This window comes from Ostrea edulis, chromosome 4 (assembly GCF_947568905.1).
Source record: "Ostrea edulis chromosome 4, xbOstEdul1.1, whole genome shotgun sequence".
Classification (NCBI taxonomy): domain Eukaryota; kingdom Metazoa; phylum Mollusca; class Bivalvia; order Ostreida; family Ostreidae; genus Ostrea; species Ostrea edulis.
In genome coordinates this window covers 24249481-24270332 of record NC_079167.1, presented here as the reverse complement: position 1 = coordinate 24270332, position 20852 = coordinate 24249481, and the positions used below count along the sequence as shown (strand labels likewise).

General features: G+C 34.5%; 2 protein-coding genes across 8 annotated transcripts in view; one reads left to right on the top strand and one right to left on the bottom strand.

The window, feature by feature from the left end:
* The window catches only part of LOC125668665 (transient receptor potential cation channel subfamily M member 2-like), a 51645-nt gene extending 39703 nt beyond the window's left edge, over positions 1-11942 (top strand). For all 6 annotated transcript variants that reach the window (XM_056162315.1, XM_056162314.1, XM_048902994.2 and 3 more), the window contains 4 exons: positions 2105-2304; positions 3448-3580; positions 5443-5571; positions 9898-11942. In XM_056162315.1, the coding sequence (XP_056018290.1) occupies positions 2105-2304; positions 3448-3580; positions 5443-5571; positions 9898-10063 (628 nt within the window). In that variant the 3' untranslated portion in view covers positions 10064-11942. The remainder of the gene's footprint in view (positions 1-2104; positions 2305-3447; positions 3581-5442; positions 5572-9897) is intronic.
* Positions 11943-14591: 2649 nt separating this feature from the next.
* The window catches only part of LOC125668668 (protein lin-54 homolog), a 32678-nt gene continuing 26417 nt past the window's right edge, over positions 14592-20852 (bottom strand). Inside the window, exons 10-13 of one of the 2 annotated variants that reach the window (XM_056162306.1) lie at positions 19591-19790; positions 18902-19077; positions 18757-18785; positions 14592-17041 (exon numbers count right to left, since the gene is read on the bottom strand). In XM_056162306.1, coding sequence (XP_056018281.1) covers positions 18766-18785; positions 18902-19077; positions 19591-19790 — 396 coding nt within the window. In that variant the 3' untranslated portion in view covers positions 14592-17041; positions 18757-18765. The remainder of the gene's footprint in view (positions 17042-18756; positions 18786-18901; positions 19078-19590; positions 19791-20852) is intronic. The other variant, XM_048902998.2, reaches the window with a different exon arrangement.

Here is a 20852-nt window from a genome sequence, read left to right as displayed (position 1 = left end):
AGATTCAAATAAATTTTAAGCACGAGGGTTGGGAGGGAGGGTGTTATTTATTCCAATGATGAGTTGTTGAACCCAATTGATTTTTATGGTTAAAGGTGAAGGCCATTGAAAATATCCATGTGGGCAAGATTCAAATGAAACTCATCCTCTGGGGATCATCAAACTTTGTGTAATTGTTCTCCATGGTGAGCTGTCTTAGGGTTAAAAGTTAAGGCCACTGGATGTATGCATGCATACAGAATGACTCTTAATTAAACTCTAAATCCACTTGATCACATTAAAACTTCCAGGGTTCTAATTTTTGAGAGTCCAGAAACCGGCATTTCAATATACCAGTTTTAATTTTTACACTAACTGAATAAAACATTTAAGGGTGTTAGAATTAAGTGTTTCGTTTTCCCAGGTAATGTATCTAATTTTAAAACTTTTTTTCATCAAAATATGTGTAAAGAAATTAATATCTTTATTCATTTTTTGGAACAGAACAAATTAATCCTCAGGTTAGGATATCTTAATGGTGAAATGTCATATCAAGCTTTATTTTCTTGCCTGTTATTTATTACCTTTCTCTGGGTGAAGGTCTAGGTGATGCCTTTTCAAAAGGTCACAAGTGATTGACAGCTTGTGTAAACAATTAGCACTTCAAGGTATGGAGAGTAAATCTTCAAAGGATTATCAGTATATATGTAACAGACAAATATTTTACCTTGAGAGTTCTCGAGTTTTGAAAAAATGAGAATATTTGCCAATTATTTATGTGGTGAGAAAATTGGGACTGGGAGATTATACTTCAAGTGTTCAAGAGATCAAAGTTGAAGCCGTTTAGAGTCACCTGTATGAAATATTTGACTTGTGTTAATTCTCTGATTAATGAGTGCAACTATGTATCTACAATATTCCTCATGTTGATGATTTTGATATCTTCAGATTGGTAGGTGTCCTTTTAATGGTCGTTCAGTATATTAAGAGAAGATAAGGAAAGATCAATTTCAAGAAAGAACATTTCAATTTCAAATTACAAATCTTTGATTGTAATTTATTTCTATATCATTTGTATTTCAGAAGAATCGGACTACCTTCTCTAAATAAAGCAATATTATTACTATTAATTTCTTTTAAGATCATACTTGCATGTTTTTGACATTTTTTCATCTCCTCAACATGAAATGTTCTTGTATGATTTGTGGAATAGCTTTAGATATTATATTGAAGTAATATTACTGTTAGCCTGGTTAGCTCAGCGGTTAGATCACTTAACTAGTAATACAATGGTCCTGGGTTTGATCCCCAATTGATTCAAAGATTTTTAGCCCTTTCTTTGCAACGTATTGACTTAGTTATGTACATATAATTCCAATGTTATGCATTACAATTGTTTTGATTGGACAAAAATACAGCTAAACGAGAATTTACATATCAATAAATCCAAAAACACTATGTATACATGCGCTTCTGAAAACAAATAATATAGTGCAGGGAAACTATTCAAATTTTTGAAATTGATAATACAGGGAACGAATTGGAATTATAAGAATCAAACATTCTTTTCGAAGAAGTTATCGATGTGTAAACTCTGGACATTTTACTCGCAAACTTAACATAAAAGTGCTTATCACTTTTATTCAGTTTGTGAGTAAAATGTCCAGAGTTTACACATCGATAAATTCTTCAAAAAGAATGTTTAATCCTATAATATACATTCTTCTGTTACACAATAAGAGTTGACTTCACATTTTTATTTGCCACAACCAGGAACTATCAGAATATCCCAACTCTTAAACAGATCTGGTAATACACCACGATTTTATTTGTAGAAACGAGGTAGGATGCAAGTGAATGGTACCGGCCTGAAATGTCACGCAAAATTATGTTATTGCGAGACATTGCGCATGACCTTAAACTTATGAGCGACATTACATGTAGATAGAAATTCAAATCAATATTTGGTCAATTGAAAGGACAAGGTAAAACTTTGTTTGACAGGACTTGGCTTTAACTTGTTCAGTGAAATTCATAGATCTGATTAACACTTGTAGAAGGATATCATCATGTGACTAAAGTCTTGTATTTATTTTAAGACACACTGAATTTTCTCTCTCTGTAGCGATACCTTCCAGAAGGTTCAGGATAACTCGGAGAAGGTGTGGCGATACCATAGGTTCTCTCTGGTGTATGAGTATTATGAGAGACCAGCTCTCTTCCCCCCTTTCATCATCCTGAATCACATGTTTAGGGCGGTCAGGTGGATGATTAACAAGTGTGGTAACTGCTGTGGTGACAGTCTCCGCTCCAGGAACAGCTTTAGTAAGTCATTAGTAAATGGTTGTATAGACCGTAATTGGATTTTAAAATTTTGCTTACCTTTTTTTATGATACTGTGATTCACTATAGTTTGTATTTCTGGCAACTTGTCACTCAGGTCTGTTTGTCAAAGGTCAGCTACACATCATATATTGATTTGATGTGTCTTAATTTAGACAAATATAAACTGTTGATGTAATCATATTGCCATTTTTCTCACTCTCTCAATTTATTTGGAAACCTTTCTTATTGTGTTACTATTGACAGAACAGCTAGTCTTGACCTTATTGTGCTACTATTGACAGAACAACTAGTCTTGGCCTTATTGTGTTACTATTGACAAAACAGCTAGTCTTGGCCTTATTGTGTTACTATTGACAGAACAGCTAGTCTTGGCCTTATTGTGTTACTATTGACAGAACAGCTAGTCTTGGCCTTATTGTGTTACTATTGACAGAACAGCTAGTCTTGGCCTTATTGTGTTACTATTGACAGAACAGCTAGTCTTGGCCTTATTGTGTTACTATTGACAGAACAGCTAGTCTTGGCCTTATTGTGTTACTATTGACAGAACAGCTAGTCTTGGCCTTATTGTGTTACTATTGACAGAACAGCTAGTCTTGGCCTTATTGTGTTACTATTGACAGAACAGCTAGTATTGGCCTTATTGTGTTACTATTGACAGAACAGCTAGTCTTGGCCTAATTGTACACATGTGTATTTGAGTGTACAGTAATTTGATCACAGAGAGACCTTTAATTCATTTGGAGAGACGACTCATACCTTTTCTATACTCTATAGTGCATCAAGAGGACTTCAAAGGGAAAATCAGAATGCATATTAAATAATGAATATTGAATAACATGGCATATTTTCTATGATGCACTAATATGAATCATGGAATATACCAGCAGAGCAATTGCAATTCGATCATTATGTCCACTAGAAAAGTTTATTATTTCTCATATGCTCACTGTATATGTAGTCATTTTAGATTTTGTATATATCATTCTTGTAATGTTGCATTATTTATATACTAGCAGTTTATGAATAGGTGTGATCATACTATCATTTGCAGAAAATGTCATCATGTAGATGACCTTTCTGTTGTGTCACAGATGCTGTAACTGTTTGTTATTATCATAGAGCTGAAGCTGAGTGAGAAGGACTTAATCAGGCTGTCCCTGTTTGAGCGTGGAGCAATGGAAGAACACCAGCACACCGTGTTCTCAAAGGAGAATGATAAAATTGATAAGAAAATAGAAACAACTTCAGAAAGGTACTTCCTGTTTTACTACCGTCTGATTTAGAAAGACGCTTAAATTCTGTTTTACTGCCGTCTGATTTAGAAAGACGCTTAAATTCTGTTTTACTTCCGTCTGATTTATAAAGACGCTTAAATTCTGTTTTACTACCGTCTGATTAAGAAAGACGCTTAAATTCTGTTTTACTGCCGTCTGATTTAGAAAGACACTTACAGGGCTTGAAGCTAACTTTTTATGTCACCAGTTCAGCCGGACTGATGGGGTATAATTTCAACCAGTCCGAATAAAAATTTACCAGCCCAACAGAGTTTTCCAGAAATAATTAAACATATTTCGTTAATGTTTTTAAAATGAAATTTAACTCGATATGCCTCAGACAATATTGTGACACTTAAATGTGGGATTTATATTTACGAATCAGATTCGTCCGATATCTACAGATCAAAGCATATACCAAATGTGTGTATAAAATTTCATAAGTATATTTTCCAAAGTGAAGCTTTAGAAAACTAACCAGTCCCATCAGACTGACTAAAACAAATGTCAGCCAGTCCACCAGACTTTCAACCAGTCACAGACTGACGGGTATATGTTAATTTCAAGCCCTGACTTAAATTCTGCTTTACTGCCATATGATTTAAAAAGACACTTAAATTCTGTTTTACTGCTGTCTGATTTAGAAAGATGCTTAAATTCTGTTTTACTGCTGTCTGATTTAGAAAGATGCTTAAATTCTGTTTTACTGCTGTCTGATTTAGAAAGACGCTTAAATTCTGTTTTACTGCTGTCTGATTTAGAAAGACGCTTAAATTCTGTTTTACTGCCGTCTGATTTAGAAAGACACTTAAATTCTGTTTTACTGCCATCTCATTTAGAAAGGCACTTCCTGTTCTAAGAATTAACCATTTCTGAGTTGAAAAGACTTTTCTTATTTTATATTGGAGTGAAAGCTATATGTGCTGTATTAAATTGGATTTTTTTCAATGTTGGAAATCAGAAGACCAAAAGTTTGTTAGTATGATAAACTATATAAAATGGTAATTTCTGACAAATTTGACAAATTATGAATTGGTATTTGACAAATTATGAATTGGTATTAAGAAAGTACAGGCCTGTTCAATGCAAGGGGAAAGCCTTGATATTCTAATGCATGATTTAATTAAGAAGGATTGATGTCTATGGTGGATGTGCACAAACGCGTGGGGAAAATATTATTAGAAACGTCACAGAGGAAGAGGATTTATTTACAAATATGTGGTCATGTTAAAAATGATTTTTATGAGATACATTATTAAATGAGAATATTGTTTCAATTTTTTTTTATTGGCTTTCTTTCCTAAATTAGCTGAATGCTGACCACATAACTGTCTTATTAACATACCACGTGCTATTTTCCCTGCAATTTTTTGATCTGAGCATAACTAACTACCCTTTAGTGTTTTACACATGATCTAGCAATTAATGCACTTAGTCAAACAGGTTCTTATTCTTATATCTACAGTCAATTAACTCGATTTCAAAACTTACTTTACACCATAGTTTTTCTTTCCGACGTGTGAAGAAGGCGTGCTCAGTGCATACGTTGTATATTATACAAATAAGGGCATAACTAATGATGTCTGAAAGTTAAATTAGTCAAAAATAAACTGAAAATTTTTGACCTATTCCTTTAATTCATCTGGGATGACATCAAATAATTTATGTTGCATAAGTTATTAATGTATATTGCCATTATAGATATATTAACAATGTTCAGAAATATAGAAATTTTGATAATTAGTACATATACACATATACCATCACAGTATTGTTCATCCCACTATTTTAAGATAAAAGTAATGATGTAAGTGTAATCAATATATATAACTTGGTACAGGTTGGACAAGGTAATAGAAGAACTGGATAATATAAAAGACAATGTGATGGCCAGAGAGAAGGTGGAGCCACCAGCCACAGCAAGGTCCACTTCACTGTGCAACATAGACCCCGAGGTGTACTCGGTCAGGTAAATAGACTCCCGCGTCTTATTTCTATCATACTCAGGTCAGGTAAATAGACCCCCGTGTCTTATTTCTAACATACTCAGGTCAGGTAAATAGACTCCCGCGTCTTATTTCTAACATACTCAGGTCAGGTAAATAGACTCCCGCGTCTTATTTCTAACATACTCAGGTCAGGTAAATAGACTCCCGCGTCTTATTTCTAACATACTCAGGTCAGGTAAATAGACTCCCGCGTCTTATTTCTAACATACTCAGGTCAGGTAAATAGACCCCCGCGTCTTATTTCTAACATACTCAGGTCAGGTAAATAGACTCCCGCGCCTTATTTCTAACATACTCAGGTCAGGTAAATAGACCCCCGTGTCTTATTTCTAACATACTCAGGTCAGGTAAATAGACTCCCGCGTCTTATTTCTAACATACTCAGGTCAGGTAAATAGACCCCCGTGTCTTATTTCTAACATACTCAGGTCAGGTAAATAGACTTCCACGTCTTATTTCTAACATACTCAGGTCAGGTAAATAGACTCCCGCGTCTTATTTCTAACATACTCAGGTCAGGTAAATAGACTCCCGCGTCTTATTTCTAACATACTCAGGTCAGGTAAATAGACTTCCGCATCTTATTTCTAACATACTCAGGTCAGGTAAATAGACTCCGCGTCTTATTTCTAACATACTCAGGTCAGGTAAATAGACTTCCGCGTCTTATTTCTAACATACTCAGGTCAGGTAAACAGACTCCCGCGTCTTATTTCTAACATACTTAGGTCAGGTAAATAGACTCCCGCGTCTTATTTCTAACATACTCAGGTCAGGTAAATAGACTCCCGCGTCTTATTTCTAACATACTCAGGTCAGGTAAATAGACTTCCGCATCTTATTTCTAACATACTCAGGTCAGGTAAATAGACCCCCATGTCTTATTTCTAACATACTCAGGTCAGGTAAATAGACTCCCGCGTCTTATTTCTAACATACTCAGGTCAGGTAAATAGACTCCCGCGTCTTATTTCTAACATACTCAGGTCAGGTAAATAGACTCCCGCGTCTTATTTCTAACATACTCAGGTCAGGTAAATAGACTCCCGCGCCTTATTTCTAACATGCTCAATACAATTTCTATTTATCTTGCAGTTGTAGTTTGCTATTTACAACAGGTACCGATCTACAAATTCATTGTTTGAAATGTTTTTACAGTGAGCTTTGATTTTCACCAGTAAAGACTTTAATATGTTTTACATCAAAAGACCTAATGTTTTGTCATTTTTAGAGATAGATTTCATTTTTGAAGGTATGAACAGCGACACTTTACACCAGCGTACTTCATGAAGCGTATTAGTGCTCAGTGAAAAGCATGCTGACGTGAAGCATTGCAATTCATACCTTCGTGTATTTTCATAACTGAAATTTAATTTTTAGAATAGATGTATTATGTTTATTTAAAGTTTCATACACACATGTTCTTATCTGCATCACATTCATAAGGAAATGGCTATCATTACAAATTGGTAAAGATATTGAAAGCAAAGTCATTGGAAATATAAATATATATTAACATGACATTAGGGAGAGTATTCATTTACATTGTCATACATCATCAACACACCCACACCCTATGTACCAATCGGATCACGTGCTCGTCTTTTCCTGTAACCGGTAAGAAGACTCGAACGTGGATCGGCGCAATAATTGCATCAAATCTATGCATTTCTTCGCCGGAAGCGCGCCTGTGGATGAGGTTAAAAGACCAGAACCGAATCCCTGTATAATGTGTTATTTATATTTTCGCCTCAGATTAATTTTGGTATCATTAACGTTTTATTCACTCTAATATATAAACATGTAAGTGGAAAATTATAGTGGTAGAATACCTTAGATATGTATGATATCTTAGATGCATTTGAAAACTCGCGTTTCATATTGTAACGTACGACTGTGACATCATAGTTGCATTTGTGTACACATGGCAACAGACTGATGGCGTCGATCCACATACGAGGTTCATTTGCGGTTACGGAAATAGCCGAGTAGTTTCGATTGCCTATGTACATGTATTATTATTACATATAAAATTGTGGTGTCACTTAAAATCTACATCATTCCAATGAATATTAGTGTATTTCCTCAATTTTCCCATTTGAAGATTGATATCTGACAGAAACTTTTGACTTTTGAAATAGGCTAATAGCTGCTTAGGAACACCCTGAACTAAAGAGTACAACATACGTGTAGGCTTAATATTGAAGTGCTATAAAAAGGATTAAAATTAAAATATAAGAAATGGCTTTCAGTTATTTAGCTCACCTGAGATGAAAGCTGAAGTGAGGTTTTCTGATTGCCTGTTGTCCATCATCTGTCTGTCCATCTGTTCACATTTTTTACTTCTTCTCCTGAACCACTGGGCCAATTTCAACCAATCTTGGCAAAAAGCATTCTTGGGTGAAGGGCTTTCAAGTTTGTTCAAATGAACGGCCATGCCCCCTTCAAAGGGGAGATAATCACAAAAATAGGGTGGGGTCATTAAAAAATCTTCTTCTTTAGAACCACTTTGCCAGAAGAGCTGAAATTTATATGAAATTTTCTTGAAATAGTGCAGATTCAAGTTTGTGAAAATCATGACCCCCAGGGGTGGGATGGGAGCACAATAGGGGATCAAAGTTTTACATACAAATATATAGGAAAAATCTTTTAAAATCTTCTTCTCAAGAACCACTGGGCTAGGAAAGTACAAATTTACACAGTAGCTTCCTGATATAGTGCAGATTCGAAGTTTGTTAAAATCATGGCCGTTGGGGGTAGGTTGGGGCCACAATAGGGATCAAAGTTTGAGGAGTAAAAACTGCTAAAAATTTACCAATTCTCAAAAATCTTCTTTTCTACAACTGCATAGGTGTAAGAAAAACTAAATGCATAGTGATGTAAAGCAAGGAGGCCTCTACCAAAACTGTAAATTTCATGATCACCGGTGTAGGAGTTCTGACCCCAGGGCGGGGCCAAACTTAGTATATAGTGTTTATGTGTAAAACACTTAAATAACATCTTCTTTAGTGCTATTGATACTAAATTGAAAGTAAATGGACATTTACATTGAGCAGATAGTCCTTTACTAAAATTGTAAATTTGAGAATCCCAGGGTATGAGTTTTAGTTTCATGGTGGGGCCAAAATGGCCAGTTATTAAATGTTTGAACAATAGAAATTTTTAACTTCTTCTTGATAACTACCATTCCAATTCTTTTCAAATTTGGTATGAAGCATATTTTGGGCAAGGGGGACATAGATTGTAAATTTCAGGACTCCTGCACCCCTGGGGCCTTAAGGGTTGGGCAAAAACTGCCAAAATTGACAAATTTTAAAAGAAATCTTCTTCTTTACAACTGCATATGCCGGCCTATACTTAAGAAAACTAAATGCATTGTGATATAGAACAGGAAGGCCTCTACCAAAATTGTAACTTTCAGGATCCCTGGGGTAGAGATTCTGACCCCAGGTTGGGACCAAACTTGGTATATATAGTGTATATGTGCAAAACATATACATGTACATGATATCTGCTTTAAATAATGCTATTGGTACTAATTTGAAACTAAATGGATATTTAGAAGGAGTAGGTAGTCCTTTACCAAAAATTTAAGTTTCATGATCCATGGGGTAAGGGTTTGGTTTCAGGGTGGTGTCATATTTTTTATAATGATTTCAAGGACTTCTTTAAGTTTGCTGATACTGTATAAAATCTAAATGCATATTTAGGAATAACAAAAAATGGATGTACAAAAAAATATGTATTTTGCAACCCAAGGGTTTTGACTCTAGGATGGGTCCGGATTAGTCATATCATTTAATGTTGATACACATATTATGTACATTGTAAAGCCTTTCATCAGTGTATGCACTTTTGAGGGCATTGAAATTTTAAGAACACATCTTGTTTAAGAACACATACTGTTGCTGAATATTAGAATTTAGCTTAGATGCTCAGAACAGGAAATTTTTTCTAGATTCCATAGCCCTTGGGAGTAGCGATACTTTTAACTAGTACTCAGGTGACCGATAAGCCTGTGGGTCTCTTGTTTCAATGTATGCCCCACAAAAAAGTACATGATGGGAAATCTTTCATTTTAGTTGAAATAAATAATGGTTCTGATATGGCAACTCTTGTGTAACTTTGAAGGGAAGTTCAAAAATCTCATTCCATTCAGTTTCATTTTTTTCTCTTTCTTTTCAAAGAGGTTGAGTTGAGGTTTTCTTTGTCTGTAGAAGAATTTTGTATAACATTACAATAGCTTTATGCAGAGTTGAAGATAATGTATCAATTTCTTTTGATAGGAAAACCCAGACCCAGTTGGAGATTGATGTGGACCAGTTGTCTAACTTTGTGAAAGAAAACATGCTTTCTTTAAATGCCTCAATAGTTCGTCTTGAAAAACTAGTATTTGCAGCCACAAAACAGCAGCAATTGGATATTACTCATGTCCAATCTACAGAATCTTGATTTACCAATCAGTGGTAGTTGTATCGGTGTCCATGACAAAAAATGTTCATTATGTACTTTGATGTTATAACATTTGATATTCAATAATCTGTACTTTAAGGAGGTGCTCTATATCATCATAATGGTTGACTTCCTTTTAAAACATGGATGAAAATATAAATATCAGCATTATTTGCCTATTCATTTAAAAAATCATTGCCTAGCTGAGTAGCTCTATATGGTAGCACGTCTAATGGTGAACTGTAGATCGTGGGTTCAAGTCTAGCAGGGGTTTTAAATTTTTTTTCAGATTGCTTTCAACTAAAACTGCATTTTTTGACTAAATAAAGTAAATTGGAAAGTCTTCAATTTCAGAATATTGTACATATAATCCTCCACTTTTCATCGATCCCTATCAAATTTCTCAGGTGTAGCATTCCTCCTTAAGCAAGACTGATTTCCTTTAGGAGTAGTTTTCTGCCTCAATTTTGATGATTTATTTTTATATTAAATTTATTTATTTACTTGTATATATGCCTTACATTTTAGACAAATTTATTGAAAACCAATGTTAAATACTTTTGATGTTTTATTCCAGAATTAGATGATTTTGTCTGTAAACTGTCTACAATAGAAACATGTGATAATACATGTATTCAAAATTTAGTAAGATCTGACTTTTTTTGCATTAACTTATGATGTGTATTTCATCTTAGCAATGTATGTGTATTATGTAACATGGGTTTTTGGTGCCTTTATCTGTTTCAGAGAGAGAGAGAGAGAGAAAGAGAGGGAGAGATTTGGGACTTACATGTAATAATTGTACATGATGGTTATGAAGAGTGTCACATCCTCAGAGAGAGAGAGAGAGAGAGAGAGAGAGAGAGAGAGAGAGAGAGAGAGAGAGAGACATCCTCAGATTTGTTTGTTGAGTACCTATCTGTGATAAACTTTGAATCTTAAGATATTATGTATAGTACATGCATGTTTGGAGGTTTTTTTATTGATGCATATCCATTAAATGTCCAAAAAAAAAAAATATCAAGTGATTATTGTAAAGTAGTATAGGTTTTGAGAATAACAGTGTTGTGAAAATATGATACTTTTAAAAACACTAAATGTATTATCTGCATGAAGATGTCTGTGATGTTAACTACAGGGTGTGATATTATCTCCAATTTGTAATTGGTTTTTTTTCACAATAGCATTATTCATACTTTGATCTGAGGACAATTAATATAGTAAATACTTCTTTAATGATATTGATTATAGAGCTACTGAAACAATGCATGGAGAGACATTGATTATACAGTAGAACCCTTTTGTAGAGACATTGATTATACAGTAGAACCCTTTTCATATGATGCTGTTTTAGTATGTATATATGTTTTTATAAACATAAAAACCATTTCTTAATAAATCAATGTAAATTTACCTCATTACATGTATTTACACAAAATTGGATATTTTTTTTTAAAAGTTGGTCAAACAAAATATACACATGATTTATCGAAAATGAATTTTGAGAGATTAATTCACAATTTTAAATACTCGAAGTTATTTGAAGTTTTAATTTGAATTTTAGTTATGGTCATTGTATCCCATCTGCTAAAATTATTACTGTAGAAATTCCTTTCTGAATTTTATACTCTTATATATCTGACTTTTTATGATTTTAGGAAGTTTCTTCAACTCCTTAAGCATAGGTCTAGGGCAAGATTAATCTTAGACATGTAGCTTGCAAGATGTATTTGTGATTTACGCAGCCTTGCAGCAATGTCTAAACTCCGTCCATTCAGTTGGTACAGGTTGGAATAGAACAGCTCATTTTGTTGTAACTTTATAATGAGATTGATTACATTGTATTTATACTATTAAATGCAATATTTTACTAACTTTATCATGTATTCTTTTCTTTATGAGCACAATTTGAGATGATATGTTATTGAGACAGTTTCTTGCTTGATTTCTGAACCCTTTACATATGATAAAACTAGTAACTAAAATTTCGTCAATTTACAAAACTGGGTGCCAGCTCGATATCTGCACTCCTTGCCTGCTACGCCCCAACTCACAACTGGTATTTCAATGCGAATATATACAGGTATCTAAATTTAGACTTGTGGTGAACACCACTAACTTTACCTGTTTGGAAACAAGTTAGTGATAATATTATATACATTAAATTTGAACAAGTTTAAAACTATGAAAAGTTGTTTGGACATCAAATGTGACCTTTTGCACCAAAAGTAAATTAAAGTGTGCCAACAATCTCCTATTTAAAAAAGGTCCATGGGCCACATTTAAAGATTTTCCTTATATATTCGTATGTAAAACTTTGATCCCTATTGTGGCCCCAACCTACCCCCAGGGCCATGATTTTTACAAACTTGAATCTGCACTATGCCAGGAAGCTTTCATGTAAATGTAAACTTCTATGGCCCAATGGTTCTTGAGAAGGTTTTTAAAGATTTTCCCTATACATTTGTATGTAAAACGTTGATCCTTCCTCCAGGGGGCATAATTTTGACAAACTTGAATCTACAATATGTCAGGAAGCTTTCATGTAAATCATTCTGGCCAAGTGATTCTCCACAAGAAGATTTTCCCTACTAGATATATTTGTATGTAAAACTCTGATCCCCTATTGTGGCCTCACCCTACCCTTTTTTTTTGGGGGGGGGGGGGGCATCATTTTAACTAACTTGAATCTGCACTATGTCACAAAGCTTTCATGTAAATTTTTCTGGCCCTGTGGTTTTTAAGATTTTCCCTATATATTTGTAAAGTTTTGATCCCCTATTGTGAACCTATCCTACCCACAGGGGCCATGACTTTAACAAACTTGAATCTGCACTATGTCAGGAAGATTTCATGTAAATTGGTAATTTCCTTGAGAAGAATATTTTCTCAGATTTTACATATATATTCGCATGAAAACTTTGATCCCCTACTGTGGCCCTAACCTACCCCTGGGGTCATGGTTTTAACAAACTTGAATTTCGACTATAGGAAACTTTCAAGTAAACTTCAGCTCTTCTGGCCCAGTGGTTCTTGAGAAAATCTCTAAATGACCCCACACTATACATTTTTGTGATTATCTCCCCTTTGAAGGGGGCATGGCCCTTCATTTGAACAAATTAGAATTCCCTTCACCAAAGGATGCTTTGTGCCAAGTTTGTTTGAAATTTGCCCAGTGGTTCTGGAGAAGATTGATTGAATATTGTTTAATGTCCCTCTCGAGAATATTTCACTCGTATGGAGACGTCACTATTGCCGGTGAAGGGCTGTAAAATTTAGACTATGCTCAGCGCTTATGGCCTTTGAGCAGGGAGGGATCTTTATTGTGCCACACCTGCTGTGAAACGGGACCTCAGTTTTTGTAGTCTCATCCGAAGGACAGCCCCATTAGAAGACTTTTAAAAGTCATCAATGTATTTTCACTTTTTTGTCATTTGAAAGGAGCGTGGCACATCATTTGAACAAACTTGAAAGCCCTTCACCAACAGATGCTTTGTGCCAAGTTTGGTTGAAATTGGCCCAGTAGTTCTGGAGAAGACTTTTAAACGTCGTCAATGGATTTTTACTATTATCCCCCCTTGGAAAGAGGTGTGGCCCTTCATTTGAACAAACTTGAATCCCCTTTACCAAAGGATGTTTTGTGCTAAGTTTGATTGAAATTGGTCCAGTTGTTCTGGAGAAGACTTTTAAAAGTCATCAATCTATTTTCATCATTTTGCTATTATCTCCCCTTGGAGAAGGGCGTGGCCCTTCATTTGAACAAACTTGAATCCCCTTTACCCAAGGATGTTTTATGTCAAGTTTGGTTAAAATTGGTCCAGTGGTTCTGGAGAGACTTTTAAAACTTCACTATTTTGTTATATTTCCCCTTGGAGAAGGTCGTGGCCCTTCATTTGAACAAACTTGAATCCACTTTACCCAAGGATGTTTTGTCAAATTTGTCAATGTATTTTCACTATTATCTCCCCTTGGAGAAGGGCATGGCCCTTCATTTGAACAAACTTCAATCCCCTTTACCCAAGAATGTTTTGAGCCAGTTTTGGTTGAAATTAGCCCAGTAGTTCTGGAGCTTTTTAAATGATGTTAATGTATTTTCACTATTTTGCTATTATCTCCTCTGGGAGAAGGGCATGACCCTTCATTAGAACAAACTTGCATCCCCTTACCCAAAGGATGCTTTGTACCACCAAGTTTGGTTCTGGAGAAGAAGTCAAAAATGTGAAAGTTTACAGACAAACGAACGATGGGTGATCAGAACTTGAGCTTTCAGCTCAGGTGAGCTGTAAACCTTTTGATCAGAAAATCAATGGGTATTATCTACTAGCCCTGAAAAACTAGCTAATATAAAAATTTCTGACAAAAGGTTCTCTGGCTTTCAGGATGTAACCATTCAACCTCAAAATCAATATAGGTCATCTACTAGTCAAAGCCAATCACAGCCCAGGATTCTCAAAAAATTGACCAGACAAAACTTGGGGAACCAGTCTAATGTACATGCCTGCAGTACAAAACTCACAAACAGCAGAAAGTATTTATGTACATGATGATTTATTGGACTCCATATAAGCTGCTGCAGAAATGAAGGGTCTAAATCATAAACTAACGCCATTCATACTCATATATAATTATTGCACATGACACTCAAAATTTTCAAGAACCTATCACACATCCAAGATTTTCAACAGACAAGCATTATTATATGCACAGTGTGTATATTCTACTGTATGATCTCCATAACGCTGTATCTCGCTACTGTTCATTACCTACACGTACACAATAGTCCTGATTTGTTAAAACCTATAATAATTTAAAATGTGCTATAGTATATTTACACACATGTAAAATGCAAAAAGAAAGTATATTTTGTCAAATGAAAAAGATAAAGGTGTAACTGCCATACAAAATTATATGTTGTTATACTTGTACAACCATACCAACTTTTTTTTATAAGTACTTAATCAATGATGGAGACCACTAAATAAGTACCCTATTGAACAACTAATAATTCTCTGATTGATGTTCTGAACATTAATATACAATATTACTTTAGTAAACTCTATCTGATATATACAAGTAACACAATGTGAGCAAATGTTAGAATTACTGCCAGAACAAGACGCCATTAATTTGGCACCTGCGACATCTACAATCTAGATACTGTGCTACATTCACACATCATTCAGTACTTCTGATATACACCACCGATGTTTGAAGAAAAAAAAAAGAAAACTCTGAAAAATTATGACTAGATAATGAATTACAAAGAAGAAATGACAGATCAACAAAAATTTTAAAGCTTAATGGATGTATTGTCAAATTCTGCAACAATCATTTTTCTGAATATTTAGGTTCAGTGGGACTTGAAGGCCTTATAAACTACTGGAGTCACTAATACTTGTCATCACAAACAGGACATATGGCTATGACATATACACAGTAAAGCTGTATAATAGACTTATTTTTCATCAGTAAAGTATATGTACTTACAGTACTCTTTTGATAAATTCAGGAATTTATAAAGAATTACAAACACCATATGCAATAAAAAAAAGTCCACAGGTATATATGTAGTTCTGTTAAATTGAGCACATATACCCAATGTTATCAGTCAATTTTTAAATTATGATATTGTCATTTTGAATATACTGACATGCCTGCTACATGTACATATTTATTTGCGGTTACAAAAGATTACCCTTAAAATATTGCCCTGATCAGTACGTTAATACTTGAAACATTTTCTATCACAAGTAAATGTTACTTGGTTTTATTTTACTTTCACACTTCAAATCTTTGTAGCAAAGGAACTGTTTAACAGCTGTGTTCTTCAAGAGAGTTTGAAAATGTGAATGGCTAGAATAAAATTGCAGTTCAATGGAAAAACACCCATTCATAAAATTCCCCCCAAAATACTCCATCCTAATAGTGAAATTTACCAGTTTATTTGTAAAGTCTCCATTATTACAGAACCTCTTGATGACCTACATGTAAATAAATTTATCCCTTGAACAGATACCCAATATCCAAAGTACCCAATAGTTGTTTCCCTTTCTTGAACTTGTGTTCAGTAATGCAGTAGGGGACCGAACATGCTACATACAGAAAGCCATGGAGAAACTAATGAGTATTCCAAGATAAAATAACCACAAAATTTCATATTTTTGCAACACATATAATTAACAGAATGTTTGTGAATTTGTGACAGTTAGTTTACTTTGTACCCTCTCGTGTTCAAAAGAATAAATTTTCCTTCATGCAAAATGAGTTCCGAACTCTGAAACTGCATTTAACAATGTAAATTCTGAGAGAGAAGTACTGTAATTGAGAACTGAACACCCATCAGTGAATGTTTGATCACAGTACAATGCTTTCCCTCACATACTGTACTTCTTTTGAATGAAATTTGACAATATCACTTGTTCAAAATATTCAATAAACATTCTAATTTCTTAGGCATTAATAAAATTACATCAAATGTAGTTCATGCAAATAAATATTTTTTGTACATAGCAATTAAAAATGAAAATGAATACAAGATGAAATGTAATAGTTGTAGATCACTCAACAGTAAAACATTGACCAATCACATCAAAACTTAATTTCTCGGTGTTATGTAACATTCCATAGCACTTGCATTTTCCCATGGTCACTAGATTGGTATAGTAAAGGCTTTAGAAGCTGCCATCTCTTGTAGGAGCAGAGTCGAGACTTGTCCGAGTCCTAATTATCACTGCTGGGACAAATCTTTTGTAGACATTCCGGGACTCTACTTGGCCAGCTCTGGCTGTCTCCTCCTGTCACCCTTCCTAATCATCTGATAACACACTGTCCGACAGTTGGGAGACACTGTCAATGCATGAATGGTACACTAACACACACACACATGTAAACAAGGAACAGGTTACACTTGTGATGGAGCTGGAATTACACGGATGATGATCCAACATCATGCTTCATGCTATCACGTATCTGTGTTTTCTACAACAAAATACATGCTATTGTTAAAGTACATCCAGGCAAGTTGCATGTAAGTAAGGATTTTCTATATACAGAAACTGTATGAAACGTCTCGATTGAAACAATGCTGGAGTTCCATTAAACACACAATGTCTGCAGGTGCTTTTCCCCAGCAGTGTGACTTGACTCAGCAGGACTTAAAAGTTAAATAAAGGCACATTCACCTACACAGTGCACTAACCAAGTAACTTTCTTCTTTGACTTTCCAATATTTCATAATGTACTATATGCACAAACTTTGCCTACTATATCTATGGCTAAGAAGTTTTTGATTAGTGGGTCACAGTCCAAGGTCACTAGGTCAAAAGTCTTGGTACCAAAACAAAGGTCTCTTTACGAGACATCTATATGTGAGATATCAAAACCTATTGCCCGTGGTTCAAAAGATATGAGGAATCAATATTTGAAATATCATTACCCTATCCCCCTCGGTTCAAAAGATTTACACCAGGTTAAAGTTTTTCCTTCGAGTATGATGCAGATGCCAACACAGGGGTCATGACAATAGCCCTCAACACAGTCATCTCCGCAAGCTAAAAATGTCTGTGGTAAATGATTAATTTTTAATTCCTTTACACAATAAAATGCTTTTTTTTTGTTGTTCCATTGGGTAATGAAGGCAACAAGCATTGCAGAAAAAAATTCATAAACCACACAAGCGGGTTATATAATGATTGCTATCTTTCATCACCCGATGAAACAACATAGAAAGACATTTTATTGTTTATATTTATAATTTTATGTATTTCTTAAAAGATAAAAACTAAATTTAAGTACTAAAATATCATATGGTTGACCCATTTACGTTAAACAGAGCAGTTAATGCATCCTTTGACCTTGATGATGCTCCATATTTGGTAATGATTATGTGGACAGGTGGTACTAAAAAACCGGATCAAACTAGTTCGCAACAAACATGCATTTATTGTCTAGTGAAAAGATTCAGTGAATGTAAATATATTTAGATAAAGAGAAAGTTTATCTAACTTTACCAAGAGATTTGAATGAAAATACTATGTCTTTAAAAAGTAGTTTTATAAAACATGCTCTTCCCATGGACTTCAATGTAAAATTCAAGATGAAATAAAACAAGAAGTAATCAAAATTTTGCAAATTCCTATGGTGGATGATTTTTATTTGATATATCCTTCATTACTACATCATAATTACCGAAATCATACTATCCATTCATTAGGTATGTAATATGATTGTTAGACATTGAATACCCTAATGTCATGGCGATAAGCTCATCTATCCCTAGAACCAGACATCTGGTTTGATGACACTAAAGTCATGGCAATAAGCTCATCTATCCCTAGAACCAGACATCTGGTTTGATGACAGTTTCATGCTTTTTGGTCTCATAGTATTCAATCTATATAGTTAACAGGAGTTGGGAAAACTTTTTTCTATATTGAACCCTCCTTACCTAAGGATACTTTGGACCTAGTTTAATTGTTAAAACTATGAAAAGTTCTTGACAAAGAGGGCAACAAAAGACAAATTTTGATCAGCTAAGTTCATCCAGGTGACTTAAAACTGAATGAACAGATAAAAATTTTAAATACCCCCATTTGGCAGGAGCGTGAAAATTGTTTAGCAGGCATTACTTGACATTCATGCAATAAAATAAAAGTTCTGCATTAATATCGGACATTCATTATTCAATACTTTACCACTTGATTTCATTCTATATTGATTATTCCTGAAATACAAGTATAACAGGAAAATATCACATCATAGTTTAACAGAAGCTTCTTCTGCAAATTAGTCATCTGACCATGTAAACTTTATTTCAAAGGTACTACTTAGGCAGGGTACCTTTTGTTTTGTTTGCAGATTCTATAATTTGAAGAAGACAACGTCCAAACTCCTCAATAACCATTCTCTCCTGTACCACTGGTGGCATCTTCAGTCTCTCGGCTTCTTCTGCCTGGGCTAGAAGACAGGCGCAAGTGGCTTCAGCAACATCCGAGGTTAAAAACGTGTAGGGCAACCTGGGAATGAAAAACACAATTAACTTTTAGATTTGATTCATGTCAAATCAACAAATGAATGTATGCAAAACATACTGGAGTCCCAATAGTTTACTCCATTTCTCATGAAATATGTGGTTTTATATGTATCAAAATTATTATTCGTTTCAAGAAGGAACACAAAACTTCACAAACACCATTTATCTCCGAGATGTTTACATTTCCAGTTGTAAACACATGAATTATACATGTGTCACAAGAGTTGTCAGAAGAAAATACAGCTGACCAGAGAACATGATTCTACTTGCCCTTATCACCCTTGATAGCTCAGGTTGAAGTTTTTGAAAAGCAGCCCAAAGTTCAAAGTAAGTCAAAAGCTTGGTACCAAATGAAATTCTGCCGCTAAATCAAAACAAATCAACCCCATGAAATTCAACTCCCATTACATACTGTCAAACTAAAAGATTTCCATTCACAACAAAACTGTGAACCTTTTTCAATACTTGTAACGACAAGGAAATTTTTAATATTTACCTTTCCCCTGTAGCTGTGGCCAGAGGTCGCCTTGATGGAATTCCGGATATCTGCGAGGACAGTTTGGTCTTTGCTGCTGTCTGTTGTTGAACTCTAACCTCTGCTGCATCTGCCAAATGCATCAAGGTCTTTCTTTCTGGACTCTCCTCAAAATTTTTACATCCAACACACTTGCATGAACTTGAGCACATAATTTTTGCCTGAAAAACAAAATTTACAGAAATTATGTTTAATTCCGTAAGAGCAGTCTTAATTTCACTTAATTGTAGGTCTGGGACAATTTGGTGCCACATAAAAAGACAAGAGGCCCATGGGACTAGAATCGCTCTTCTGATACATTGCAAAACAGGCAAAAATTCTCACTAACCAAGATTCATCAATTAACAAAGTTTGATGATGTTAAGTCAAAAAGTACCTAAAAATTTATATGTAACTGATATAAACATCAAATTTCAAAAGTAGGTCACAGTGACCAACTTTTTGGTCGACACACTCTGAAGACTCAAGACCCATCAACTGACAAAGTTTGATGAATGTAAGTCAAATAGTATCTGAAATATTAAAATATAGCCGTCAAATTCCAAAAGTAGGTCACAGTGACCTACTTTTTGGTCAACAAACTATGAAGACTCAAGAAGCATCAATTGACAAAGTTTGATGATCCTAGCTTTCATAGTGTCCAAAATATGCATCTAAAATTGAAAATGTGAAAATTGAATGTCTGCAAAATTCAAAAAGTGGGTCACTGTGACCTACTTTTTTTTAATAAATATGTTTCGAGGCCTCTAGACGCATCAACCTACAAGGTTTGATGATTCTAAACCTCTCGGTATCTGAAATAACAACCTAAAATGTATTCATAAATGATCAGCCATAAAATTCAGAAAGTACGGCATGGTGACATACTTTTCACATGACGCAGTTCAAGGTCCCATGATCCATCAACTGACAACTTTTGATGATCATAGGTTCAAAAGTGTCCAAGATATGCATCAAAATCCATTTAATAATAATTACCTGCGAAATTCAAAAAGTAGGTCATCATGACCTACTTTTGAGACAATATGATATTAGGTCCTAAGATGCATCAACTGACAAAATTTGATGATCCTAGTCCTTATACTAAGCAAAATATCAAAGTTTTAACAAAACACAATTTAAGGTCAAATTTGAAGTGACCTTGAGACCACACCCTTTGCCTCAGGATGATGCCTTGAATAACTTTTTATCTACAACCTATCCTCATCCTTAAGCATAAGTTT